This window comes from Buteo buteo, chromosome 16 (assembly GCF_964188355.1).
Source record: "Buteo buteo chromosome 16, bButBut1.hap1.1, whole genome shotgun sequence".
Lineage (NCBI taxonomy): Eukaryota > Metazoa > Chordata > Aves > Accipitriformes > Accipitridae > Buteo > Buteo buteo.
In genome coordinates, this window is record NC_134186.1 from 3,502,766 (window position 1) to 3,530,238 (window position 27,473).

Consider the following 27,473-nt stretch of genomic DNA (forward strand, 5'->3'; position numbering starts at 1 on the left):
CCGGGACTCCTGGCAGGACCCCAGCCCTCTTTGCCACCATCCGCCCCAGCGCTCTCGGGCGTGAGCTCCACGGCAGAGACAGCAGCTCAACGGTGGTGCAGGCCAGGCCCTCGTCCCAGCCTGGCTAACGGGGTGAGAGCGGGCAGGGCCGGCGGCCTCTCCGCATCCCCGTCCCCACGGGCCTGTGGGACAAAATGGCCGCGTCGCCTCCCCGGGGCCAACGCCCGCCCGCGGTTGCCACGGCAACGCGCAGAGCCGCCCTCCGGCCGCCAGGGGGCGCTGCCGCCCGCCCCGCGCCGTCCCATAAGACCCCGCGGCGGGGCTCGGTTGCTCTCTTCCCCGCCCCCATCATGGCGGTGAGTGGAGGCGCTCGCTCGTAGAGGCCGGACTGTGCCCTCTCTATCCGCCGCCATCCGTCCTCGGCGGGGCCCGGCCGGGTCACGGCCAGTGCGGGCGGGAGCGGGGGAGGCTGGGAGGGAGAGTTACGGGACCGGTATGGGCAGGGAGGAGCCGGTGGGCCGCCCTGGGGAAGCGGCTGCCATGACAGGCCGCGGCCTGCCCGGTGGCTGGGCCGCCGCGGCGGTGCTTGAGACGGGGCGGCGGCGCCGGCGTTCCCCCCCCCGGGGTGGAGGAGAGTTCGGTGTTAGGCTGCTGTAGCGGCCTGGCGAAGCCTTCTGCCGTTGGGGCGAGCGGTGGGCTGTCTCCCGGACGCCCCCCGTTAGCCCCTATATCGTTTTTCCGCAGCAAGACCAAGGTGAAAAGGAGAACCCCATGCGAGAGCTGCGCATCCGCAAGCTCTGCCTCAACATCTGCGTTGGGGAGAGCGGGGACAGGCTCACCCGAGCGGCCAAAGTGCTGGAGCAGCTGACGGGCCAGACCCCCGTCTTCTCCAAAGGTGAGGGGTGGGTTTTCCTGCCGGCTGCCAAAGTCGGGGGGGGTGGGGGGGGTGGCTGCGTGTGCTGGGTGCTGCAAAGGAGCAGTTTGTTTTCTGGTTGTTTTTCTTCCTTTCCTGAGCATGCAGAGGGTGAAGTGGCAGTGTGGCTCCCAGGGAAGAGGCTCCTTGGCAGAGCCGGTGTGGGTGGGGAGATCTGCTCTGATGTGGGCCTTGGTGTAAGAATTGGGGGTCCTAAATATTCAGGTGCTGGTGGTCGTTTCTGTCAGTTCAGCTCTGCTGTCAGACTTGGGCTGCTGCTCTGCCCTCGTCCCCAAAGAGGGAACGTGTGGTTCTTTTTTTCTTCACTTTAAAGTAATTTCTTTGGTTTTCTTAAGCAAGGTGTGTATTCCCTGGGTGGGAATTCTTTGAATAGCCTCTAAGTGTAATTATTGCTGCCTACAGCACGATACACTGTAAGATCCTTTGGAATCAGGAGAAATGAGAAGATTGCTGTTCATTGCACGGTTCGCGGGGCCAAAGCAGAGGAGATTCTGGAGAAGGGGTTGAAGGTGAGAATTTGGCTGGTCTGGATCTTTGATTTGTGAAAGAGCAAAACTTAATCTGTACCAACTGAAAAGATGTGTGCTTTGAAATGTTGCACCTGATCTAGTTACAGGTTAGTCGTGGGTGTTAAGGGTTGGGGGATCAGCTTTTGATACACAGGCTGCTGTGTTTGCACCGTTTCTCTGGTTGCTGTTTCATCCTTATTTAAGAGCGAGTGGGTGCAGTTGCTGCTTTCTCTTGAGGTTCTGTCTTTACTGCTGTGATTTATGAGCAGGCTGTGGGAGCAAAATCATGGGGTTAAAGGCTTAGCATATAAGCAAGTTGTGGGGCTGGTAGCAGTTGGAACACATGGGACTGACTGACAACAAATGTTTCAGGTGCGAGAATACGAGTTGAGAAAAAACAACTTCTCAGACACTGGGAACTTTGGCTTTGGAATCCAGGAGCACATCGATCTGGGTATTAAATACGATCCCAGTATCGGTATCTACGGCTTGGACTTTTACGTGGTGCGTATTCCTTGCTTCCTTGCAACTACTGGACTTGTGTGAAAGCTCTAGAAGGAACCTAGAACGATAACTGGCTCACGTTAACTTGCTGCCCAGTGCTGGAAGATAGAAAGATGTCAACAAAATCCAAGTCTAAACTGGGATTCCTAGGGCTGCTGTAAAATCCCTGATTTATGACGTGTCTCACAAAGCCTCTTCAGAAGCAAATACTGTGGCTTTTATTGGTACTCTTGGGATAACACTGAAACAGCTGTGCTAGGTTTGGAGAAGGAAGGAGCAGCAGGAGCTTCAGGAATGTGGACTGAAAGACGGGCTGCATTGATGGAAGATTCTCCCTGTGTTTAGGGTGCTGGGGGTGGGTCATGTAGCAGTGGTGCTGGCTGGTGTGTTTGAGTCGTTCCATTCTGCTGTGCATCATGCTAAATCTCTGAAATAGAGGGAAGCTGTTCTGTATGTTAGCAATGCTGTTCAATGTATCTCTTCTTGAGAGCTGAGGCCTCTGGGTATGGAATAGTGAATCTTCCATACTTATTTTGGTTTCTCTGAGTCAGTGTATGTGCTAAGTCGCCCAATCTAGGAGCTGTCTGTGTCAGTTTACCTGGCTGCTCAGAAGTTACTTAGTTTTCAGTTTACATTGAGGCTGTAGAAGAGAACACTTTCAGTCTTGAATGTGATGGACAACAAGATGTTACTGATGTGGAAATTTTAGCCTTCCCTCCTAGAAAACTGTTAAGTTTAAGAAAATAAAAAAAAATGCCAGAATGAAATAGTGCTGTGGGTCTCCTCTCCTGACAGGTGCTGGGCAGGCCTGGTTTCAGCATTGCTGACAAGAAGCGCAGGACTGGCAACATTGGAGCCAAGCACAGAATTGGAAAGGAAGAAGCCATGCGCTGGTTTCAGCAAAAGGTAAAGTCCATCTTTATTTTTTTATCCCGAGTTTCCTAGCAAGTATCAGCAAAATGCTTCACTGTGGAAGGGCTGGAACAAGTCACTGGGCAGGAGATCCTGATCACTGCTTAAATCACTGTTTTTTACTGGTGTGGGGCAGTAGAAGCTGTGTTTGAGGATAAGTGCTGTTCATACCCCTTTTTTGTGTGTGCTGAACTGAAAGAGCAGCTCTTGCAGGATAGCTGGAAGTATCAGCTCTTGTGTAAATATGTCTCCCACAGTTTTTGGGAGGTGGTGTGTGTATGTGGATCACAAGTGACGAGACAGGGTTAGACTTGTTTATCTGACACAGCTCCTAGCTCAGCTACCAGACTTGGAGGATGGAGCGATCCAAATAAAACAAGTTCTTGGGTTTATCTGTCCGTAGCCCTCTCTGACACAGACTGGATAATGAACAGGAGTTGCCGAAAGCTTGATTGGAAATGCTCAGAGATAGGGACTACTGATACTTTTTCAGAGGTGGAAAGGGTGGGCGGTCTGTCTGGAGGCTCTTTACTGGCTACTCTGCCTAGATCTGCACTGGTGATACCCTGCACAGGGTGGGCTCCAGCCTGCTCCTGCTGAATGGACTTCCCCCCCCGGCCCGCCTGGTTCTGCTTACTGTGGCTTAGTTACCTTCAGGGCCAAATCCTGGGAGTGTAAAAGAGACAAGTGTAGTTCTGGTCAGATCAACCTGTGAAGGATGGGGCTTCTTTCACTGGGCTGATGAGTGGAGTTCAGTGCTTATCTCAGCAAAGCCCCACTTGGAAGTCAGCAGCACAGCAGCAAAGTAGAAAGGCAGTTAGCTACAGGAGAACTGGTATTTCATGTCAGTGTTGTCTGCCTGGCTTGGAGTGAATGTGGTGACCCAGTTTTCTGCACAGCAGTCCTGCACCTTTACCTGATGGTACTTTCTCACTTGGTTCTTTTTTGTTTGTTTGTTTGTTTTTTGTCTCACAGTATGATGGCATCATCCTTCCTGGTAAATGAGCAGTTCCTGTTACCAAAAAAGCAAATAAAATTTTCTAACCTTTAACTTCTGTTGTGAATTTTGTGGGGGCTCCTGACCTGAGAAGCTGTTGGGAACAAGGGTCGGTCACACTGGAAAGGCACCAGAAGGACATGGACTGATGCTGTGCACTTGAAGAGAACGTGCTGTTCTTGAGAAGCAGGTATTGGATTTACACAGATACAGTCTTTACTTCTGTACTGTCCAACTGCACAAATAATATATAGAGCTTTTACTAGAGTCTGCAGATGGGTGTAGAAAGAAGGAAAAAAAAATATGCTTTTTGACCAATGGAGTAGTAGAGCAGAATTTCTGGAGGGTTAAATCCCTGAGGGCAACAAAGTAAGTCAGTGTGCTGGTTCTGATCCTCCACAGACTGACCTACAGTCTTAACAGCAGCCTGCTCTTTAATGAATGAGGGATTCTGAATTAGCAGAAGAAACTTAGTTGCTCTAGGAACTATTGGGAGTGCAAGTTCAATGGGAAGCCAAAGGAAATGGCGCACGCATCCTCTTAAAGCAGAGCCATAAAGACAAGATGTGGCTGAGGGTTGTCTAAGCAAGCATGACAGGACTGGTTGGAAGGGGCTGAGGGGATGGGCAAGGCCTGTGGTGCTGGTGGTGCCAGGGGACTGGTGATGCTTCTGAGCCAAGATTCAAGCCTGATGCCACAAGAGAGGGCTGAGATCAGCCCTGATCCGTACTGCTTCTGTGGGTAGCGTGAGAGACCTTGAGTGCCTGTACCTGCAGCTGGTAGAGTTGTTTCTACCCCAGAGATGGTGGTGCTCTCAATGTTCTGTAGAAATCCTGAAGCAATTACTGGATATGCTTGGAATGTAGGGGATGAATCTTGACTTGTTTGTTAAAATACTTCAGGAGTGTGAACTTATACTGCTTTAATTACACAGCCAGACAGCTTTCCCCTGCAAAGGAATGGCCTTTATTGTTCAAAGAGAAAATTCCCTGCAGGACAATACAGCTCACACAAGTGGAGTTCAGCAACACCCTTGCCTCTGCCCAGTGTTCAGTCCTCTCCTGCATCTTACAATAAAAAAATATAAGTAAAAAAATGAAGGAACAAACTCACTTCCATCCAAATCTGCACGTGTTGGCACCAGTGATCACGCAGTGTTGTCTCAAAGACTAGATTGTTCCCTTGTCAAGCCTGTTTGGAGTTGTAAACCAGGGGAGGTTGCCAGTGCTGTTCAGGATGGAACCCACTCCAAGATGCACAGGGCAGCGTGTGCTGTGCATGCTAAAATGCAGAGGAGAGTAGAATTTGAACAGGAATTATGTTCTGCCTCTGTATAGCTTTATTCTCAATGTGAACTCTTAATTGAGAAAGAGAATTCTCAAGAGAAAGATCAAGACCTTTATGTGAACTGTAACTTCTACAAGCTGCTCAGTTTTGGCAAGTTACGAAAGGAAGTGCAAACCAGCCTGCTTTGCTGAACCTCTTGTCTTTGCATCTTCATGGCATGTTGAGGTTCCCTTGAGGAGCTCAGGGGCTTCCTGGATGCAATTTCACTGTGTTGTGCGAAAAAGAACAAAACCAGGAGGATTTGCCTGGATGCTCAGCAGCGTGTACTTATCTTGGCCTGAGACAAAGGTGACGAGCCTGTCTAGGATCACATGTAAATGTGCTCCAGTAACAGGACCTGTTATCAGAAGATGCTGGCCTTAGCACATGACTGTTGTGCAATGTTTTGTCGTGACCATGGGTTTGAGACCAGGAAATAACCACCACTCTCTTACCTCCTGCTCTTCACAGGTTATCACTGCTCTGGGACTGTATCTCAGACCTGCTGGGCCAGGGTTCAGAGTGCTGTGGTGTGGTTTGTCCTGATGTACTCAGCCCAAGAGCCTGAGTCTGCTCTGCAGCACTGTAAGGCAGGGTCTGCAGCCCCTGTGCACTCTGAAAGGGCAGCCAGGGTTTTAATGAAGACTGGTAACTGTCTCAGATGCAGTGACAGGGAGGGTCCCCAGGCACTGAGCAACTGCTTGCCCCTGGAAATTCAAGTTTCCTAATCACTTCTTTTACAGGTCAGACTCTGCTTTTCCAGTTATGGGGAAGCACTGATTGAGTTCAAAATCAAGCTGTCAGCTTGATGGTACAAGTAAGAGGACCTGACTAGGAATATATCTGCGAGAGCTTGTGGTTTAGATGTGAAGGGATTCTGCTCCAGCTGATACTTATTTTCAGGGCACCATTTGCCTCTCAAATCTCCTGGAGTTTCATAGCATCCTCAGGCACTTCCCTGATTCCCTCTGCTTGAGCCAGAGCACAGCACTTGGAAGAGCAACAGATCTTAGTGAGTTGCTCCAATAGTTCTCTTCCTTGCTATCAAGATTCACTTTATTCCTGGTCTGAAGGCATCTAGCTTCAATGAGTAAATATTAAGTGTCCTTCCATTGAACAAATGCTACATGAGCAACAGGGTCTGTTCTAGATCTGTCACTTTCTTGTACCTAATATCAATACTACTGTTGTTTTGAAAGTGTCTCGTGATACTATTCCTACAGTATAATTTCTCCTGTGTTATTCTAGTTTGTTTTTCTTCTTTTTTTTCCATTTTTTTCCAATCCATGCTGTGATACAGTGCTGCAGGCTGAGGAGAAAAGCTGTTCTGTCCTGCTTGCTTCCATGTCTGCCCCGCTTGAGCAGTCCCTGCTTAAGCTGCGGGATGAAGATGCAGGCAGCTCAGAAGACACTTTCCTGGAGCCCAAAACTTGCCATGATGGAACAAGAATGTATGAGACTTTGCAGTGACTCCAAACATCAGCGTGCCTCCCCATCCAGCTACCCCACACTCCTGAGCTCAGTCTCCTTCCCTAGCTGCTGGCATAAGCCACGTGGCATTCAGGGCTCTTTACGTGCTGGCTGCTGCTGAGGCCACAGAGCTAGCCCGGGACCTGGAGCTCGGGGAGCGTGGGAGGATGATGGTGCAGCACGAGACACCCACGGTGGCCTCGGGGAGGTCCTCATCCTCGGTCCACTCGTTGAGGTCAGGGTTGTAGCACTGCACACATTTCTGATACTTCTTCCCAGTCTCGTTCCAGCCACCCACCAGGCACAAGCGCCCCTCCAGCAGAGCCACCCCAGCCGTGCTGACCCCCGTGGGCAGGGGTGCCACGTAACTCCACTGCCCTGTGAGTGGGCTGTAACACTCCACGGGCATCACGTCCACCCGCTCACCCTGGGGACCCAGCTGGCTCCCACCTAGCACATATGCTCGGTCAGCCACAGTGGCTGCGCAGTGCCAGCCCCTGGGGGTGCTGAGCCTTGCCTGCTCCCTCCAGGTGTCAGTGCTGGGCTCGTAGCAGCATACGGTGCGGGAATAGGCATGGCTGATGTAGCCGCCTGTGACCAGGAGCTTGCCGTCAATGACGGTGGTGGCATGGCAGCAGCGGTGCGTCTCCAGGCTTGCCTTGCTCTGCCAGCTGTTGGTGGTGGGGACGTAGCACTCGACAGATGCCAACGCGCCCTCAGCGTTGCGCCCTCCAACAGCGTAGAGGAGCCCATTGCAGGCACTCAGGCTGAAGTGTGTCCTCCTGTGCTGCATGCTGGCCAGGTGCAGCCAGGTATTGAAGCGTGGATCGTACCTGGGGGACGAAGGGCAGATCTGTCTGTCCAGGACTAGCATCAGAGCTGCGGGGAGAAGAGGGCCCTGCCAAATATCTGCCTTTGGAGGAGACAACTTGTGCTCTGGAAGAGCCTCTCTGTCTTCTCCAGCAGTAAAAAAGCATCTGGACAGGCAGTGCAGATGGAGACGATGGCACTGCACAGGACTGGATCCTGCCTGTGACTGCTGGGGTTGTTGCCACTCTAACCCTTGGAATGGCCCAGCGTTGCTCCTGCCACCACAAGCTCCGGCCTGGCATGGAAATGGTGAGTGCTACTCATCTGAGGTGTCCCCAAGCACTGTTATTTTCCCCTCTGTTGGGTCTTGGCAGGTAGAAGAGGACCAAGGGACAGGCCTTCCCTGCCCACCCTGCCAGGCCAAAGCCAGGCACTTGATAAGAAGCCGGCTCCTTGTGTGCCCACGAGGTGGCAGAGGGAACTGGAATGGCTGTGGCCTCAGAGCGATGCCACGGGGACTAAGGCCAGGCTGGAAAAGGTGGATAAGCTACTGGCCAGAAATAGAAAGGAGACCTGCCAGTGGGTCCCTGAAACCTCACTCCATGCAGCAGAAAGAGACCAGTGATGGCTCCTAACCAAGGGGTGGTGATCAGGGGCCGTGAAGGGCTGGCCTCGAGCAGTGCCCATGGTGTTGCGTGTGGAGCCTCAAGTGGCTGAGCCAAGCTGTGGGCAGAGCTGCTAGGAAATTCAGGTTTAGGTTGCAAAATACTGCATGTCAGGTTGCCATGGTTACTCCTCCTTTCTTTGAACAGTAATCCCTTGGCAATCCATTGACAGGTTTATGGGGATTTAGGAAACAAACCTTGTTATTTAAATAACAAAGAGAGAAATGGAGGTGGAGAGAAGAAAGCCTGAAGGGCAACAGGAATCCTACAGACAGTAAATCTACCTTAAAATGAATCCAGGCAAACCAGAGACCGGGTCGAGGCTGGCACTGGCTGGAGGAATAGCCACCAAGCGAAAAGGGGAGCTCCCCAGACTAACAAAATGCTAAATAATAAGGGCTCCCATTTCTCCAGGAGCCTCACAGCTTTGAAGAGGCCCTGCCCTGCCCTCATCCTGCACCGCTGCTGTGTGCTGCTGGAGGACGTGGGCAGCACAGCCCAGGCCCCAAAGTCCCCAGGGAAAGCCCAGGCCAGGGTCACGCAGACCAAATGCCTGGAAGTGGTTTCCAGGTCTTGGGTCTCACAGACCAGCACCCTGTGCTGGGCCTCGCTGCATTTGTCCCTCCCTGGCAGCGTTATCCAAGGGGCCAGACCTACCTCCTCGTTACTGATAGCAGAGGAACCTTTCTGACGTGCTCATCCCTCACCCCATGGGGGATGCTGGGGCACAGGCAAACACAGCGCAGCTCTGAACCCCTCCCCAGGGTCTGTGTGGCCAGGTGAAGCCCGTCTTACCTGCTCAGGCTGCTGACGGCATGCTTGGCCTGGTTCCTGGCATCATTTTGGTCTTCACCACCCGCAATGTAGATGAATCCATCCATCACAACCACACACTGGTTAAAACTTTTTGCTGGCATCTCCGTCAGCTTGTTCCAGTTTCCCTCTGTGTCCCTGTAGCTGATCTCCCTGCTAAGAGCCTTCTCGGTCAAAGCTGGACGACCCCCAACTGTGATGAGCACCCTCTGGCCTCCCCGAATCCTGGTTCTCCGTGACTGAAGGCTGTTTTGCTGGTGGGGGAGCAGGTGGTAATTCATAGCATCCACGAGGAGCTTGTGGCACTGCGGGTCTTGCATCATGCGTGGCACAGGTTGCACATGGTTGACCAAGTCTGGAGCTGAGATTGTGCCGAATCGAATGTTGCTCAGGAGGTCAGCAGCATATCGGACCCGTTTTGGGTCAAACTCCAGCCACTTGACAGCTATCTGGAAGGCTGCAACCTCACTGGGTATCTGCAGGCCATCATCCATCAGCAGCTCATTGATCTGATCGAAGGGGAGTTTCATGAACTGGTCAGTCTTGGAGAACTCCAGGAAGTTTTCCCGGATGAATTTCCGCGTGGCGTCTTTCACCTGGTTGAGGCTGTAGGTGGCTGAGATGTTGGCGATGTACACGCAGTTCTCCACGGCCATCTCCCGAACGAGGAAGTCGCCGCACATGTTCAGCAGTGCTGGCACCTGCAGCTGAGTGGCTGCGGCGATGGTGCTGCCGATGGTGTACAGCGAGAGGTTCAGCTTCCCCGTGTAGGCGTAGGTGATGACGGTGGTCAGGCCCAGTGGGGAGACGTCGTGGAGCTCCACCCGGTGCAGCTGAGGGTCTCTCTGCAGCAGGCGGTGGAAGTACTCGCTGCAGGAAGCCAGGACGAGTTTGTGCACGTTGAAGGACTTTGTTTTGGTGGCAATGGTGAGATCACAGAGGAACTGCTTCTGGCGCATCTGGTTCATCCCCTCCAGAAGGCTGGCTCCATGGTCGGACGCTTCAACCTCCGTGGCTGTGCAGTGGAAGCCGTTGGAGCCGCTGTCGTACAAACCATTCAGGTGATTGAGGTGTTCGACATCTAGCAAAGCATCTTCCACCATCACCGGGGTGATGGATGCATCCTCTTTATCCACCTTGGGCTTCTTGGTTTTCTTTTTGGGTGCCATCCTGGCAGAATCGGAACAGGACCTGCTGAGAAAGGAGAGGTGAGGAGCCTTGTAGCAGGGGTATGGGTATTCTTCTGCTCTTTAAGACATTCAGTTAAGCAAAGGAAAGACTCCCACTGACTCATACACTCTTTGGGTCAGGCCAAGGGAAGGACGGAAACTGCCTCCCAAGCCCTGTACCCCTCGGAGCCACGTGAAAGGCATCAAGGGCCATGACTGTGAGAGAGGATCCTCAACTCTCAGCCAGTACCAGCACCTTCGCTGTGTTAAAAAAGGACTGGGGATTTTGGGTGGTTGCTTTGGGAAACTGGGAGCACCCACTGGTTCCTGTGGTGTGGGGCTGTGCTTGGCCCCGCTGACAGTTCCGCTGTCTGGGGTGACACAGACTCCAGGCAGAGCGAGATGGCGATCGCAGGGTGTGTTTTGCCTGACTCAAGTGCGTGCCAGATGGGATGAATCAAGTCCAAGCAGCTCTGACAGAGGTTTCCACACAACAGTGAGGTGAGATGAGTCCCAGCACTGCATGACCGCATAGAAAAGGGTGTGCATTTCCCCCTCAACCCCTTGGGCACAGTGAGGCACTGCTGGGTAACCAGGGGGCCAGCTGCCCTTTGGAGTGACCAGTTCAGAGTGCAGGTGAAAGAGGAAACAACAACAACAAAAATCCAGCTTTTGAATGTTCCCAAATTCCAGTTTGAAACTCCAGTCTGAAACTCAGCAGTGACCTCAGCTCCTCTGAGGGAGCTTGGAGCAGCCAATATATGAGGGAACAAATCTACTGGCCAGAAATAGCTGTTGCTGCGCTGTCTCACATGTCTGGGTACTGTTTATTATGCTTGGCCATAAAGATCAGGTTTCTTGGAACTGAGTAATCAGCTCGTATTTAGCACCAGGCAAAGAAGGGGGGCATTATGAGACTTCAGCAAAAACACAGAGAAGGGAAAAGTTTAGTAAAAGTCCCTGCCAAGAAGGAAAGAGGATTCAGGACTGAGTCTGAGGGGGAGAGCAGCAGTGCCAGCCCAGCCGAGCACAGCTGGCTGGGTTGAGCAGAGAGAACGGGGATGACACAGAAGCCAAGGGGATTCAGGAGCAAAGTCCCAAGCACTTGAGCCATCCCTGGTATTGTGGCGTTTCATGGGGCTACCCCAATTTACACGACTGAGAGCTTATCTATCACAGTGTCATATCCTGGAGTAGGCATCAGCCCTTCTGAAACTGGGATGCAAATGCTGCTCTGTGTGTTTGAATATGAAATGGTTTCTGACACCCAGCTCAGGATTGGGAAAAGGAACTGGGATTTATCCTTTCAGAGCAACACCACTTTGATATTTCCAAACACACATTTTGTTCAGACTATCCATTTCCCAAGAAAATTTGCAGTTTCAGCTTTTCAGCTGGATTTAAAGTGAAAATACAGGTTAAATATTGCTTAAATAAATATAAAATATCATTTTTCCAGGCCTTCTAGCCAGATCCCTCAAACCTGTATCTCTTCGAGATAAGACACTGCACAAACATCCTTGCTGCTAACAAAGCCAAAGAGAAGCAGGACTTGTCTTGCAGGAAGGTGGCCATTCTGCTGCCCCCATGCTGAGACCTGTCCCAGCAGGACGGGTGCCAGGTCGAGGTCTGCAACCTGCTGGGGCAGGAGGGTTTGGCCTTGTGAAATAAGTGACCCGGGTGTCAGGTCCCACTGGGCTGTGCTGAGGATCTGCCTGATCCCTTCTGCTCCCCAGACGGCTTGAATTTTGACCTTTTGTTACAGAAACAAGGACAGTGTCTGCCGCAAACCACTGTTTCTGTCCATAAAACTCCTCACCCCCCTTTCAGGGGCTCCAGACCCCATTTTTGAGAGGTGACACCAGTGCTCAGCAGCTCTTGTGTGCCTGGTGTGAACCCCAGCATCACAGTTGGGCTAGCTGATCTCCGAAAGCCTTCTTAATTCCTTCTGGAAAGCCCAGCAATGCAGCTGGCTTTCTCCATTGCCCTGTCCACCCCACTCAGAGTCAAGGGGGGAAGTTGTTCGGGGATAAAACAGAGGTCTTCTAACTGCATTACACTTCATAGAAGTACAATGGAGCCATGAGAAGTTTTGGGCTCATATTGATGTCCATGGAATCCTGCCTGTCCCCTTTGGGCACCTTTGACAGGCTCCGGTTTGAAGCACGTGTTCATGTTATTCCAGTGTCTGGCTGCAGGAGGGCAGAGCGACCTTTTACTACCTGCAGTTAATTAAAAATGGGACATCATTGCTGCTTCTGATTGAAATACCACTGTAGTGACTTGAAAGGGATATTTTTCCTGCAGATTAATCCTGGCTGCTGGATTAATCTAGGGAGCTGGTATGAAGAGATTTCAAAGGGCCCAGACAGGAAGGAGGGAAGACAGGGCTTTTTTCTAGCTCTTTAAACTTCTCTTAAAAGACAGTGGTTGTCCTCACATCCTTTCGGTGCTGCTAATCTCAGCCCTGCACTGTATTACTGAGCTAACAGCAAAGCAGGACCTATGCTGGGTGATACTGTGTCTTCAGGAAGTTACAGCAGGCTCATTTTAATATCTAAGCAAACAGGCAGAATCCCTCTCCTTTACCTACCAGTGCCCACAGCCCTGGGTTCAGGCAGGGTCTGACTGGCAGCAAACACCGAGCTGGCCTGGGAAGCTACCTTGGACACTGCAGCTGTGGGCACTATTTTGCTGCCAGTAATTCCTCCAACCCCATTTTAGAAAACAACAAAGTCTTTCCCCATGCCATTATTTCCATTATTCAGCAGTTCCCGTGCCCCATGCAAGGTCTCTGCAAATCCTGCTAGGCGAGCTCTGATTCTCCATGACTTGTCTATAGGCTGGGTCTGCTCCTTACCTTGCTGTTAAGACCGGTTAGTCCAAGGGGAAGCTCTGACCAGCACAGGGCTCTGCAGGTTGAGAGACAGAGACCCTCAACTTTCCCCACACGACATCCTCCTCCCTCCTCTCCCCTCCCAGCCAGCTGACTGCTCTTATCACTTCTACATTTACAGCAGCCTTTTGGGGTGATGCGAGGACAGACGCCCTCAGCCGAGTCCCAAGAGACATGGAAAGGGCTGGATTCAGGTAGCACTGCTCCAGCCAAGGGCATCGTTGCAGCCAGCACCAGGAGAAGGCAGTAAACCAAAGGCCAAGCATGATTACCTGGCCACTGCCAAGGCTGAGGCAACAAGGAGGCAGCCAAAGGCCTGGCTCCACCATGGAGGGGTTCATCAGGACATTTGGGGATGATATGGGGGACATCACCTTGCTGATGCCTTCCCTGCTCTCCTGAGCGAGCGGAGGGGACGGCAGCTCCAAGCCCCCGGCCTGGGCAGCTGTGGCCCTGCTTAATTTGCCTTTGGCCACGAACGAATCTAAAAAAACCTACTTTCTACTCACTTCCAACAGCCGTGGTGGAGCCGTTGGGAGACAACGGGAATAGGTAGGAACCGACGTTTGCGTCAGGAAAGACTGTCCTGACCGCGGTAGGGCCGGAGGTGGCACCACTACCCCAGAGAGGGGCGGCCATGGCGGCCGCGCTCCCCTCAGCAGCGCCCTGCCAGCACTCAAGATGGCGCTGCCCGCCTTCCCCAACCCCGCCCCCCCCGCGCCAGGTCCCAAGATGGCACCCGCCGAACTCTTGCCCGCAACCGCCATGGCCGTCACCACGGCCGGGGCAACGGCTGCGCCGCTTCCGTTTCCTGCCCGCAGCCAAGATGGCGGCAGCAGTAGGGAAGTGCCGTGTGGCGAGCGGGCGGTGAAGCCGTTTCCGCCGCGGCGGCCTCTCCAGCAGTAAAAATGGCGGAGTCGGTGCTGGAAGTTGTGGGCAAGCTGCAGTCGCGGCTGGCGGGTAGCTCGGAGCCCAAGAAGGTGACGGTGGGCGGCGGGGCGGCCGAGGCTCCCCCCTCTCCGGCGGGGGTGGCGCGGCGGAGCCGGGGGTCGGGAGGGCCCGGGCCACCCCGCGGAGGAGGGGGGGGCACGGGGAGCGGGGCCGGGCCGGGCCTGCCCTCCGCTCCCCACCCCCGCCACCCCTTCCCCGAAGTTTCCTGCCCGGCCGGGGCCACGGTCCGTGGGGTCAGGCGGACGACCCGCCGCCTCCGAGCCGCGGCAACGGGGTAGGCCCGGTGTGGGGGGTTGTCCCCGGTGGGAGCTGCCCCCTCCCCGCGTTGCTGCCAGCCTGGGCTGGGTTCGCAGGCCCCCGGCTGTCCCACGGGAGACCCGCTGCGGCGTGTCGGGGTCGTTGCGTGGGGTCCCCCCGGGTGACACACGGATGGGGTGCGGTTTGAGAGGCAGGCGAGCGGGCAACGGGAGAACTTGCCGGAAGAGTCTTGCCCTGGTGACGTGTTCGTGGTGGAAGAGCCACGGGTGCCCGGTGTGAGGTGACAGGGAGGTGCAGCCCTGCCGTGGGACCGGGGAGGGCCAGGACCGTGGCAAAGCCACCACAATCGTCGGGGAGTTGGGGTCCGGGCAAGAAGTTGCTGAGTTTTAACTCTGGTTTTGGGGTAGTTGCTTGATGCCTCTTGCCCATCTCCACGAGGGAACATGTCGGCTGCCAAAATGTGCTGCCCGCAGCAGCTGTCGCGGAGCGGCTGCCCTGCGCCCGCTGCCCTGATCTGTGCTGGTGCTCCAATCTGTTCGGTGACATTCGGCCGCGTCTGTCGCTGACAGCGACTCTCCTGCTGGGCACCAGGATTCTGAGCCGGTTTTTTTTCAACTGAAATTTGGAATTAGGGTTGAGCTCAGGTGTGGGCCCAGCACATGCTGTTATCCCATTCTCTAGGATGTCATATTTGAAAGGGGGAGCATCTGTTGTGACTATTTACAGGTGCTAGGTTTGTGTTTCACTTAATTCATGTGAAAGAGGAGGCAGTGAGGACTGTGCAGCCACTCTGCAAATTTTGTTTAACTGAGGCAAATGCCTGCAGAACCGCTCACTTTCCAAGACCTCGCAGCACCCGTGAAGAAGGCTGGATACTGAAGTGCTCAAGTGCTGACCTTTTGAAATGGAGGCTCCTGTACCCAGATCCAGCCTAGCTGGGGGCAAAGCGATGGGAGGGTCTGGTCCTTTTCTCGCCCTCTCAGCCAGGACCAGAGCAGGATTTAACCAGTGGTGCCCCAAATGGAGCTGAGGGACTGCTGAGGAGTCAATTCCAGGGTGTCTTGGACTCCATGCTGCTGAGAGTGTGCGCAAGACTTCAAATATTGGCTCAGCACACTGTGCACAGAGAATTAGTGCTCCTGTTTCCTGACCCTTGTGTCAGCTGGGGGCAATAACTGCTTGTGTATGTTTCTTGGGCATTGTAAGTCTTTGGGTGCTGTTTGCACAGGCTAACTCTTTCTCCAGTAACCTTGTGGTGTTCAGTCATTTCTTTCTCTGTTGATCGTGTGCAGTTTTGCAAGAGGAGGGAGAGGTGATAAGCATTCGCAAGCTGTCACTAGCTATGATAGTGACTTTAAACCTTTTCACTTCCCCAGCAGAAACGTCTGGTGACCTGTACTCTTTTTATTTCTGATAACTTTTCAACTGTATCCTCGGAAGTGTTATTAGTGTTTCTAGGCTTGAATTTAGTTGCTGTTGCAATGTCTTGATAGATTGTGTATCTTCTGAGCACCTTCCTATGTCAGAAAATGGCTTTCAGCTCTTCTGCTGTAACTGTTTCCACTACAGTTCTGTAGCAGCTACAGCTTTACGCTGTCAACAGGACAAATCCACAGCACCTCTGGGTGCTATCCACACGTTACACCATTTCTACTCTTCAGTTTTCTTGCCTTGTCCTTTTGCAATATTTTTTCGGTAATGTGAAAGAATAATATTTGCCCATCATTGTGTACAACTTTATATTGCCTTGCTGAAAGGTGTTAAGTATTAATATTGGTTTTGGGTGAAAATTGGGCTGCTGGCACAGAACTGTATGAGTGAAACTTTGGACACTGTCGTAATGGTTTGGAAACAGTCTTTTTTCTTTTTTCTTTTTTTTCCAGCAGAGAAGGTACAAGCTCTGCTGCAGGACTGAGGGACAAAAGAGACTAAGGGAAACATGAACAAGAGAGCATCCTCACAGAGAGGAAGAGGCCAGGCTGTGCTGTAGTAATTTGATGTTTATGTGTGTTGTTAGTGTTGTAATGGTCTGGCTGACTTCTTTTAGAAAAAGAAAACAATCCACCTGTGTTAAAACTTTACTGGAGCTGGAACTAAGTGAAGGTTTTATAGTTTGTGTCTTGTGGCTGATTGACTGAAACTCTACACTGGGGTGTTTTAGAAGAGCTTTCTCATATGTATTTCGTCTGGTGTCTAGCAGGATATGAGCCTTGTGTTTTCTGTCTTCTACCTGGTCACCTTTTTCCCATAGGACTTGCAGGATCTCAGTTATTTCTGATATGAGCTGCCAGACTTGAGTCTGCTTGGCTGAATTCAGCTGAAAGCAGTGAGGTGTAATCCATCAGCTTGTTTCCATAGGAAGTACAGATTAGTACAAGTTCTTAAGCCTCACTGCATCGGAGTTGTCTCACTTGGTGCGTCTCATGCACATGGACCTGTGGTCCACAGAGGTCGCAAGCAAAGCAAGGTTTTGTTGTGCTCTGTGAACACAGCTCCCAAATGTATTCCTACTCTGATATTGCCAGGCTGCATGGCACTTGGACAGTGTCAATAAACACAGGTTTTGATATCTGAGATTGTCAGATAACTGCATTACTGATGACGCAGGCAACAAAAATGCTTTGTTTCCTGACAGCGTTGTTTTGAGATTTACAACTTGTCTGGGAGGTCTGCTGAACTCAAACTATGTTAACATTTCCAATGAATGTGCAGGTATAAAAGCTTAGTAAAGTGACACTTAAGCAAAAGTATGTGTATGGTGGCCTCTCAGAAAGTCAGCTCTTGGTGTTTTTTGTTTTTTTTTTTTTTTTTTTTTTTTTTAGATGTGTGGAGGTTTCCAACCATTGACTGCAGTGGGTGTGGAATAAGCCAGTTTCCTGTGAGACATGTTTTGGATCAAATGTGTGGGTCCCCTGGTCTCAAACTACACTTCCCCTGGCTATACAAAATCCAGAGGTGGCCTCTGTGAAAGATGCTACAGTGGGATGTAGCTAGAAAATAATTGGGAGGCTTTAAGAATACCATAATGAGTTTTCCCTTGACTCTTACTCTCATGGTGGGATTTCGTAAGCTTTGAAACAACCTCTCTAGGAGAGTAATCAGCTTACAGAGATGCTATTGTTTTATTATTGCCCTGTTTTACTGTTTTTTTCTATCTGGTACAAGATCTGTCCTTCTTCCCCTCCTTCCTGCTCCCTTCCAAACAGGGCCTTTGCGCACACTAGTCCAAGCCCCTGTGTTACTGATGCCAGAAGGATCTTGACCTTCCCAGAGGCATCCTGACCCATGAGCCCTGGCAGGCCTTGCCACAGCAATTTGAGGGGAGGCAGCAGACACAAGCTGTGTCTGCCTTTGCTGCTTCTGTTCAATGGCTTTGCTTGCTAGTGGGCTTGTTAAGCCGCAGTGCTGGCAAAGTAACAGCAGTTTTGAAAACTGAAAGGATGTTGGGATGGTTTAGCTTAACTGGCTGCTTCTCCCCCTGCCCCATCAGTTGAGGTAGGTGGTGGAGCATGTTACCTGCCTCAGATCCCTTGAATCCTGGGGGAGACTCCACGTTACCATGAGCCTGGAGTTGCAGGGACAGAAGGCTTGAAGACCTGGTTAGCTGTGGTTACAGCACAGCTAGAACTGTTGCATTCCCCTCAGCATCCCAGCTAAAGAGTGCTGAAACACACTGTTACTGTTGGTATCAGTGTTTCACTCTTCTAAAACAAACAAGAAAACCTAAACCTTCAGTCACAGTAATTGTCCTAAATATAATGGAGTAGTTTCTGGTGAACAGAAACCGTCCTGTGGTTCTACTTAAGCTAGATGAACCCTTATCTCTGTGTCAAGTATTTTTTCTCTGAAAGTAATCACACTCTTCAAATAGGTTAAAAGAACTTATTTCCTTCAAAAGGAAGGAAACCTCTAAACCACCTTGCACAGTGGAAGTGGGGGTGATTGAAATAGCTTAGGCCAACAGTGCTAATTTGAGCATGAGCACAGTGCTTTAAAGAGAAGATCTTCTGGATCGGGGACAGCCCTTTGTATGGCATATAGCATAGCAGTGCTGAACAAAGCCTGGGCTGTATAGGGGCTATAATAATGGGAATGCTGACAAGGCTGGTCTGTGGCTATAGCTGAGCTGTGGGAAATAATATGAGGGGCAGCGGTGCTGTTGGAAGTGTGCTGCCATGTACTGTAACTAAAAAGTTGGTAGACATCTCGGTGAAGTGATGTCCCAAACCACCTGGGTGGCAGAGGTGCCAGTACATCCCTTCCACCTGCAGCCCCTTACTGGGGTGCAAGTCGGAGAGGGCTCCTCTTCCTTCCCTGGCCCGTGGAGCAGCTGTACGTGCTGGCAGGGGCTCACTTGGCAGCGCATGTGTGGAGGAAAACAACATTTTTCACTGGTGTATGGCGAAGGGAAAGGAAAAGAGTGAGGCGAGAGGCAGTGGTTGTGGAAGGGATCAGTTGCCTTTTTAGCACAGACTATAGCTGAGAGGAGAGAGACTGTCAGCAGCACTGACAGAGTGGGAGGGTCTGGAGGGAAGGTATGGGTTCCCTCTTAGATATTTAAGAGTCTCTAGAAATCTATCTGCCCTCAGTGTCTAGCTTGCAAAACTTCAGAAATGACTCAATATTTTTCTCCCCTCTTCTTGACAAGTGATGCGATTCTCAGCACCCCCTTCTGAGAGTCACAAGCTTCCGAGTCCTTTCTTCCACTTGCTGTACAACAGAGTTGTGTGTGTGTCTGTTACTGATGCTTTAAGCCAGAGTTAAGCTGCAGTCCTGTGTGAAGAAAGCATTAATATTTGAGTGTGTTTTAAGATTCTCAGATGGGCCCTGGTAGGCAAAGAGACGTTAATTTCTTTACAGTTGGTCCTCATGTTCAGCTTCTCAGGAGTTTGATTTGGAGTAAGATAGCAGCTGTCTGCCACTTGGATCTTTCTAACAAGCTCTCACGCAGTGCAGAATTTTCCTTTCTAATTGCAGTATGTGGTTCAGTATGACAAGTCTGAACACTTTCCTTCTTGTCTCTGCAGCTGCTGAAAAGTCTGAAGAGGCTGTCTGAGTTGCCCATCACAGTTGACATTCTTGTGGTAAGAGCTGTGAAATCTCTCACACTTTCATCGTGTCTGTCAAGTCACTGGATAACTGTTTGCCGTGGAAATGCTGTTTTCCCTGGAACAGGGTGTGTTGCCTCAGCCACCTGCAACAGCCCGGTATCACAGGCGTGATTGTGATAAGGTTCTAGAGATTCTGTGAGCATGTCAGAGCAAGTGTGAAGCCATGGAGGACAGTTTGTCATCCTTGGTTCTTCCAAAAGCTTAACACTTGACTGGAATATGAGAGTTGGAGCAGTTCCTAACAATAACTGAATCAGCATGAAATTAGGAAGTGCTAATCCTTAAAATTGTTAGTGTCTTCTGTCTTCAAGCTTACTAACAGTCATGGTAAATACTAACTTGGTTTATTAATACAAATAATTAGTGTTCGACGAAGGTAGAGTTAAGTTGTCTTTGATTTACAGAACTGTAGTAAAAGATACAATGTCTGCTGAAAACATAATGTATGTGATATCTTTGCTGTTAGATCAGGGAAGTTTATTTCTACCTAGCAGCCATAGGTAGCAGGTTAACTTTATTCACTTTGTAGGAAATTTAGCAGAGGTGAGAATGCTGACTATTTTGCTAAGATGAATTCATGTCTTGGCTCTCTCATGAAGGAGACAGGTGTTGGGAAGACTGTGAACAGTTTACGGAAGCACGAGTTTGTAGGAGACTTTGCGAAGAACCTTGTAGCCAGGTGGAAGAAGCTAGTGCCAGTGTCCCAAGAGGCAGACAGGTAAGTGAACCTGTTTGGTTACCTTGATGGATAAGCTTTGTTATATTTTTGCAGTGGAGATTATGAACTTCTCTGACCAAGGAAACAAAGTGAACGCTCTGGAAAAACTTTTAACACAAGTGTGCTAACTCTGCATGGGGTTTTTGCCTTGTTTTGGCATAAATTTCCTGCCTCTGCTAGCCACAGAGCATTGGGTTGCTGATGGCTGCAGTTTTGTGTGAAAGCAGGGGCCGATTTTCAAGAATTTGCAATTTGATGAAGAGATTAACAGTAGATGCCAGAAAAGCGCCCTTCATAAAGCAAGACATGCAATCTGCTTGCTTCCCATTTTATGATGCTAAAGAGAGGATGTTCTAGGCACAAGTAAAGGAAGTGGCTTGCTTTGAAAGAAGGCTTTTAAGTGCAAAAGTCCTATGGAAACTGAAAGTTAATGCTAGCAAGCATGTTGCAGTAACAAAGCTGTGTTGAACCCAGCAATGAGATAGTTTAGATGTGGGTGATAAAGACCCAGTTATTCGTGATAATTTCAATGGCTGTGGTATCCCTGCATGCTTAACTGGCAAAGTGGGGGACATGTTTCCCATAGGCACCACACAGCCAGGAGTGTGTACGTATGGAGAAGTCTCTGTATGCATCTGTCTCTGCTTCCCAGTGAACTGTGAAGTCTCTAGTCCTAATAAAAATGCTTAATCAATTCCTGCACTAGAAATGCGGTTTCTAAATCCCTGAACGTCACTGTGCCTGAGAGAATTAGTGGTATTCTTGGCACAAAACTAACAAATACAACCCTAGTCTTCAAGAAAGATGCCCGTCCACATGGTCCATGGGGAGTGGCTCTTTTCATTCATATTGGCAAGTTTTAATCTAACTATTTTGTTTTCTTATCCCTTCAGAAATAACCTAGATTCTGAAGACCGTGACTATGAGAGGAGTAGCTCAAGCAAAAGGCATCAAGAACCCTCCCTCAGAGAGGATGAAGAACCTGACCAGGAGTATTCAGAACCCTTCCAGCCATCTTGCAGCCAGTCCTATAGCCCAGATCACAGGGAAAAGAAGTCCAAAAGGTATCCTAGGCCTGAGAGAGCCCATGAGACTTACGGCTATAGCAGCCACGAGGGGAAGGGTTGGGGCAGATCTTCCCCAGTGCTCTCTTCAGATCAGGAGTACTCGGACTATGGACAAGCTGTGTCACCTGAGCCAAGTGAGAGCCCTCAGGATATGTACACAGACCCTTATGCCTCTGAGGAGCAGGAAGAACCAACAGTATTTCATCGGAAAGCCAGTAAAGGCCACAGCTTTCAGGAGAAGTTGGGGGGAGGCCGGGAGAGGAACCCTGGTGAGTTCTGCAACAAAGGGAACATGAGTCGAAGCAAAGAGCACAAGTCTTCTCACAAGAAGCAGCGACTTGATGGCAGAGGGGAGGACAGGACCTCTGCCTTCAGCCCAGAAAGATTGCACAAGACCTCTTTTAAAGAGCAACTCCAAGAAGCCCCCATGGCAGGGAGCAGCAAGGAGAAGCAGAGGATGTCAGATGGTACCAAGAAGGAGAAGAACCGAGAAAGCAGTGCCTCCAGAAAGGAGAAGTTGCACATGTTGCCACATTTGGAAGTGTCTTTGGACAACCATGTTAAGAAGCAAAAACATCGGGACTCTGAAAAAAGCAAATTGGAAAAGCCCAAGCTGAGCCTGGAGACCTCTAATACAGAGCAGGAGAAACGGAAAGCTGAGAGTGACTCGTCAAATAGGATTAAAGAAAAGGGGATTTCTGGGAGCTTAAAATCTTCAGAGGGGAAGCGCAAAGTCTCCGATGTGGACAAAAAATCAACGGGCTTTTCCTCAAATTTTGGGGAGGGGGAAGCAGAGGATGAATTTGAACAACCTACAATGTCCTTTGAGTCATATCTCAGCTACGACCAGCCCCAGAAAAAGAAAAAGAAAGCGGCCAAACCCTCTGCATCAGCTGGGGAGAAAGACCAAGGGCACAGCAAACAGAATGGATCCAAAGCCAGTACCAACAGCTCAAGCTCGAGTCGCAAAAGTCCAAGCCACAAGCGAACAAATGAGAAAAAGGCAGAGAAGAAACTACCAGAGCCTCCTCAACCAAAGAGGGTAAGGTTTGAAGGATCTGAGAGTGAACAAAGAAGGTGGGATCAGCTGCTTTCAGTCCTGCCATCTGGGGCTTAATAGTTTTCCCCTTGGAGGTGCTGGGCTGCGTTCTGCATCAGGGTGTGCTTGCGGTGTCTCACTGATATCTAGGCCTGTGACTCGTGGTTCATGCTGGGAGACACTGTGTTTCATATGCCGTGTGCCGCAGGCATTGCTTCGTCCTGTTAGAGTGGAAGTCTGCTGGAAAAGTGGGTGAAGAGGGAGGGTAAAAAAGAAATGCAATAGGTAAAACCCTGTTTATTCAAAAATGGAGAGAGTAAAAGAGAACACCTTCAGCTAAATACTCATGAAAGCATATTGGACTTGATACACTTGTTAAGCATGCAGAGTATCTCTAGATACGAGCCAATGTAGAACGCAGCCTAATATGCAGTGCATCTCCACCTGCTAGCAAGGTTCGCATGTCTCTCCTCTCAAGTATTTATGCTTCTCTAAAATGGACCTTTTTTTTGTCTGTGTCAGTACTACAGTTTTGTTAACTAAATCTGTTGGTCTCGAGAAATGGGAGAGCTGGTGTTACCATGCAGCTTATTCTAGACGACAGATCTTCTCTCATGAAAGCTTGAAAAATGAGTGATATTTCTGTACATGTTCATTGCAACCTGAGTGCCAGGGTTTTGTATATAGATAGGGACTAATGTGCAAAACCTTTACTCCTTAATCTTTTTACTCAACTTTGAAACGCTTTGCTCTTCAAAAAGTGTTTTTATAATCTTAGCAGCATTTAAAATTCTGCCATGCTATTCACTCTAATAAGTGCCTCATATCAGTTTTAGGTTTTCCTCAGTTTGTGAGGTTCTCCTCTCCTCTACCACTGCAGAGTTTTTTTTGCAGGAGGCAGAAAGAAGAGACAGAATGGGTAAATGAGTGTTTGAGATCAAGGAAATGTTTCTGCCAGCTTTCTCTTCTGTTTTTTGTGTAGTTCTTTGCATTGTTAATCTGACTTGGGTTCTTGCCAGAGGCCTTCAGCACTGAACCTAGTAGGTTAAAGATGTGGATGGCTCTTGTTGGAGGGAGCTGAGTGATTCAGATCCCAAATTTTGGCTTCTTTGTATTAACAGCCTAGGCAGAGCCACAGTAATGTGGCAGAAGTGCAGCCTCCCCCTGAGGCTATTTCCTGGTGCAAGCTGATAGGTATTGAGTGACTTACTCAAAATATCAAACAAAGTGCAGTTCAGTGCTGTTTGTATGCTGGCAGGATGTAACATTCTTCTGTATTCCTGGCTTACTTGCATGTACATCCTCCTTCCAGATACTTTTAGATGTGGTACCAACGTTACCAGACATCCCACTGCCCCCGATCCAGGCCAATTACCGCCCTCTTCCTTCAATCGAGTCCATTACCTGCTCCCAGACAAAAAGGAAAGGTATGTTGGACAGGAAAACAAGTTTGAAATGGGCTGCAGCCGTTGTTTGTGGGAGAGAGTGGATGCTGACTGGATTCCAGTCTTTCTGTTGGGGTCTGGTGTCCTGCCTCTGATGCCCAGAGCCTAGGTTTCAGAAAAAGGTAGCTGCTTTCCCACATGCTATAGCAGAAATGAGGAAGATCCTTTGCTGACCCTTTTTGAGGTTTGGGCTTTGGACTTGCCCTTCCTGAACTAGGTTGCAGGTCTCTTAGAGAAGACTTTGCCTTCTAGGTTGCTTCTGGATAACTCCAATTTGTGTCTCCTGTGCCATTTATCAGGGTGGGCTATCCTTTTCTCTGTTCCCTTCTTACTCCAAATCTTTCGCTTTACAGCAGTCTCCTCACCAGTGGAAGAGAGCGAAGCGGGTTTTACAGGCCGCCGGTTGAATTCAAAGATGCAAGTGTATTCAGGCTCTAAAACTGCCTACCTCCCAAAGATGATGTCTCTGTATCAGCAGTGTATCAGAGTCCTCAGTAACAACATTGACTGTAAGTACCTTTCCTCATCTGTCTTAGTCATGTTGCCATGCAGATAGTACTGAAGTCTTGGTAAATTGTTTGTATATATCCTAGCAGCATCTGGCTTGGAACATGTGAACAGTTAGTTGCCCCTTGTCACAAGACAAGCTAACTAATATGGGACATCTCACTGAAAGCTCAGGTGCTGCAGGAATCAGACCCAGCATGCTTTCAGGGACTGCTAAAGCACTGGCAATAGTGGTAAACAGATCCTTGATCCTTCCGCAGGCACTTTTTGGAGTTATTGGTGCTTGATGACCCACTAGAGCTATTGCACCTATGGTTCTTTTCTCCTTCCCCTTGTATTGTGTAGTAGCGTGCAGCACTGCTGGTTTTTCCACTGCATTTCAGGGCATCGAGCCCTTTCCTTGGCAAGGAAGGAGCAGGATAAATACTCTGTGCGTCTTGCTTCTCTCTAGCAATCTATGAAGTGGGTGGTGTCCCTTTCTCAGTGCTGGAGCCAGTATTGGAGAGATGCACCCCAGAACAGCTGTATCGCATCGAGGAATGTAATCACGTGAGTGCCTGGGCCTGGGGAAGGGGTAGTGATGTGGGAGTGATGTTCTGTCCTCATCTGCAATAGCAGAATAGTAAAGAACAATGCTCTTTACAATAAGAGGTGGCTTTTGCTAGTCCTGAGTTCCTGGATTTGCCATCAGCCCATCTCTTGCTGCAAGTTGGCCCCTAAGCTGTCTTGTGCTCTGGTATTCCAGTGACACTGGCACTAGCTGGTGCTGAGGGCGAGGAAAGTAAAGGTGTTGGGAAGGATCCCAGCTTACACATGGGTTTGTTTCAGGTCCTTGTTGAGGATACGGATCAACTGTGGCACAATCACTGTCTCCGAGACTTCAAGAATGAGAAGCCAGAAGAGTTTGAGTCCTGGCGGGAGATGTACCTTCGACTTCACGACGCACGAGAGCAGCGGCTGCTCATGTTAGCACGGAACATCGGCTCAGCTCATGCCAACAAACCCAAAGGTAAAGTAGGGCTGAATAATCAGAGAGGGGTCTGGGAATGCTGCCTAGGGGATATCTTTGCGTGGGGAAGGTCTTTTGGAATGACTGGTTTAAATCTAGTCCAATTTAGGAGTTGCTTAGCTCTCTGTTCTTTATGCAGTGGCCTTTGCTTAATGGCTTAGCAGGCTCTTGATTTCATCTATAGTGCTGCTGATGCAGACTAGACAGAGCAATATTTTACAGCAAGAACATGTAGGTCTGCAGAGGCACCTCCTGTTCCACAGTGGCTTCTACATGCTGGGGTTGAAGAAAACCAGGGTGGGGGGAAGCATTCCTGCTCTTTTGGTGAACATAATGAGAGCTACTGACCTGATCAGTCTTGATTTCTCACAGCCCATGTTGTGACTGCAAGAGATTCAGATCTTAGGGAGGAGGCTATCACCAGAGCTTTGGAATGGATGGATGGACTGGGGAGAGGTGGTTGGAGCTTGCTGTAATAAGACAAGCACTGAGGAGCCTCCTTTATAGTAAGTTGGATGTAAGCAATGTTTCCCTCTGGCCTCCTACAGGTAGAGTGGCCAAAATGGCATTTGTGAACTCTGCAGCAAAGCCCCCTCGGGACGTACGAAGGAGACAAGAGAAGTTTGGAACTGGAGGACCTCTTCTGCCAGAGAAGACCAAGTGAGTGTTTCTCAGTAGCACTTGCTGTTTAGGGCCTCTTTTCCTGTGGGCTTCTGCCAGCTTCCCCCTGAAGTTCTGCATCCTGGCAGAAAAGGATAGTGTGTGTCTGGGAGGTCCTTTTGCAGTGAAACTTGTAACTGAAATAGCTTCTTTCTTGCTGGGAAGTGTGGAGGTCCTGGTCACTGCTGGTTCCAATGTGGTAACAAATGTGGCTTGTGTCTGAAGAATTGCATCAAACCACAGTGACTCCTTTACTGGAATGTCTTTCCCATCTCTGTTTCAGAATAAAACCAGTCCTGTACACATCTAGCAAAAGCCACGCTCGTGTGAGTGAGGAGCAGTCCTATGACGGGCCCAGCACCAGCAGTGCCCATTCTGTCCCATCTTCGGGTAGCACCTTCTCCTCCTATGACCCCAGGAAACCACCAGTGAAGAGTAAGTACAAACCACAGAACCTCCATGTGGTCTCCTAGAGCTCCTCCTTTACAAACGCACAAATCTGCTGCTTCTGCTGTAAGAGAAATCTAGGCTATGCAGGAGGGTTGATGTTGGCAGCCTCTCTCCTCTCCATAAGGAGAGGGTGATAAAGTCTGTTCAAACTTCTTGCACAAGAAAAAGCATAGGGAAACATCCAATTCACTTGCCTGCTCAGTGCTGACTGTATCAGGCTGTCCTAATGGTACTAGTGAGGCAGAAACCCTGCCTTACTCCTCCTGGTGTCCTTCTGTGTCTGTCCAGCTGTTTGGAACAATGAAATTGTAATGCAGCTCCCTGGAGAAGAAAGCAGGGAGAGTTTAACCAGAGAACTGTGTTCTTGCGGTGCAGAAAGCAGAGTGGGCTCTGCTTGGTCTGTGACGTGAAAATACGATAGCCTACGATCGGAGAGCACACACGCCTGCTGTGCATCTGTTTTGCCAGGGCTGCAGCTTTGAATTGCTCTCTGCTCTCCTAGTCTGTGACTGCTGCTTTAATGCACAGGGGTTTTTTTTTTGTTTGTTTTGATTTGTTTGGTTTTTTTCTTTCTCTGTTGCAGAAATTGCACCCATGATGGCAAAGACTATCAAAGCTTTCAAAAACAGGTTCTCTCGGAGATAAGTTTGCAGTGCAGATCTGGGACTTTCCCTCTCGTGGGGGAGTGGCACTGAAGGGGGAGAAGGTACCCAAACAGCTCTTTTCTTTGAACTTTTTGGAGGCTGCAGCTGCTGGGAGAAGCTTTGATCTGCACAAGACAACAGCACAGTATTTTATCTTTTATTCTGGTCCTTTTCTCAGTGTCAAGTCCCCCTCTTTTTCCCCTGCCCTTAACATCCTGTTTCTAGTTTTGTCATCTGTCGAAAGAAGGGTGTACAGAATCTCCTGACACAAGAAAATGTGAAGTCTTGGCACCTGCTGAGAGTGGAAGATCCAGAGACTATTAACTATTTAACCTTTTAATAAATTATAAAATGGTTTTAATTAATATTTTGCCCCTCTATCCTGCTGGTATTATTTATGTCGCTCCCAGTAGTCTTCCCCCCTCCCAATCCAGTACATGGGACAGCCTTCCTGTGACTAGAGCTGGCAGGAATCCATCTGTCTGAGTGGATACTGGGTGTCATGAGAGTCTTTCCTCGTGATCTGGTACCTGCTGGGCCCAAAGTCCCTCCTGGACTCTCTGGGACAGGTAGGACTGGTGGCCCATCTGCTCGTCAATCCTTTGGCAA

At 50.0% G+C, this 27,473-nt stretch overlaps 3 protein-coding genes across 7 annotated transcripts; 2 read left to right on the plus strand and 1 right to left on the minus strand.

Annotated features, from left to right (window-relative positions):
* The first annotated feature begins 283 nt into the window (after window positions 1-283).
* Window positions 284-3,910, plus strand: RPL11 (ribosomal protein L11). The gene is made up of 6 exons (XM_075047403.1): window positions 284-356; window positions 745-895; window positions 1,337-1,443; window positions 1,816-1,947; window positions 2,743-2,853; window positions 3,835-3,910. Exons 1-6 carry the CDS (start codon window positions 351-353, stop codon window positions 3,862-3,864), a joined length of 537 nt encoding a protein of 178 aa, XP_074903504.1. The 5' UTR covers window positions 284-350; the 3' UTR covers window positions 3,865-3,910.
* Window positions 3,911-4,799: 889 nt separating this feature from the next.
* LOC142040109 (kelch-like protein 31) lies at window positions 4,800-13,772 on the minus strand. 5 transcript variants are annotated; one of them, XM_075047397.1, is made up of 4 exons: window positions 13,515-13,587; window positions 12,970-13,021; window positions 8,923-10,131; window positions 4,800-7,485 (listed from the first exon to the last, which is right to left on the minus strand). In XM_075047397.1, exons 3-4 carry the CDS (start codon window positions 10,107-10,109, stop codon window positions 6,753-6,755), a joined length of 1,920 nt encoding a protein of 639 aa, XP_074903498.1. In that variant the 5' UTR covers window positions 10,110-10,131; window positions 12,970-13,021; window positions 13,515-13,587; the 3' UTR covers window positions 4,800-6,752. The 5 variants fall into 5 exon arrangements, with proteins under 5 accessions (XP_074903498.1, XP_074903499.1, XP_074903503.1 ...); XM_075047398.1 differs by having other exon boundaries at window positions 13,504-13,531; XM_075047402.1 differs by lacking the exon at window positions 12,970-13,021 and having other exon boundaries at window positions 13,504-13,772.
* A 55-nt stretch (window positions 13,773-13,827) lies between these two features.
* Window positions 13,828-27,229, plus strand: ELOA (elongin A). Its single transcript, XM_075047404.1, has 11 exons — window positions 13,828-13,985; window positions 19,242-19,298; window positions 19,925-20,043; window positions 20,937-22,152; window positions 23,462-23,576; window positions 23,948-24,103; window positions 24,553-24,650; window positions 24,930-25,110; window positions 25,659-25,770; window positions 26,054-26,205; window positions 26,804-27,229. The coding sequence occupies exons 1-11, from the start codon at window positions 13,914-13,916 to the stop codon at window positions 26,863-26,865; spliced, it is 2,340 nt and encodes a 779-aa protein (XP_074903505.1). The 5' UTR covers window positions 13,828-13,913; the 3' UTR covers window positions 26,866-27,229.
* The last annotated feature ends 244 nt before the right edge of the window (window positions 27,230-27,473 follow it).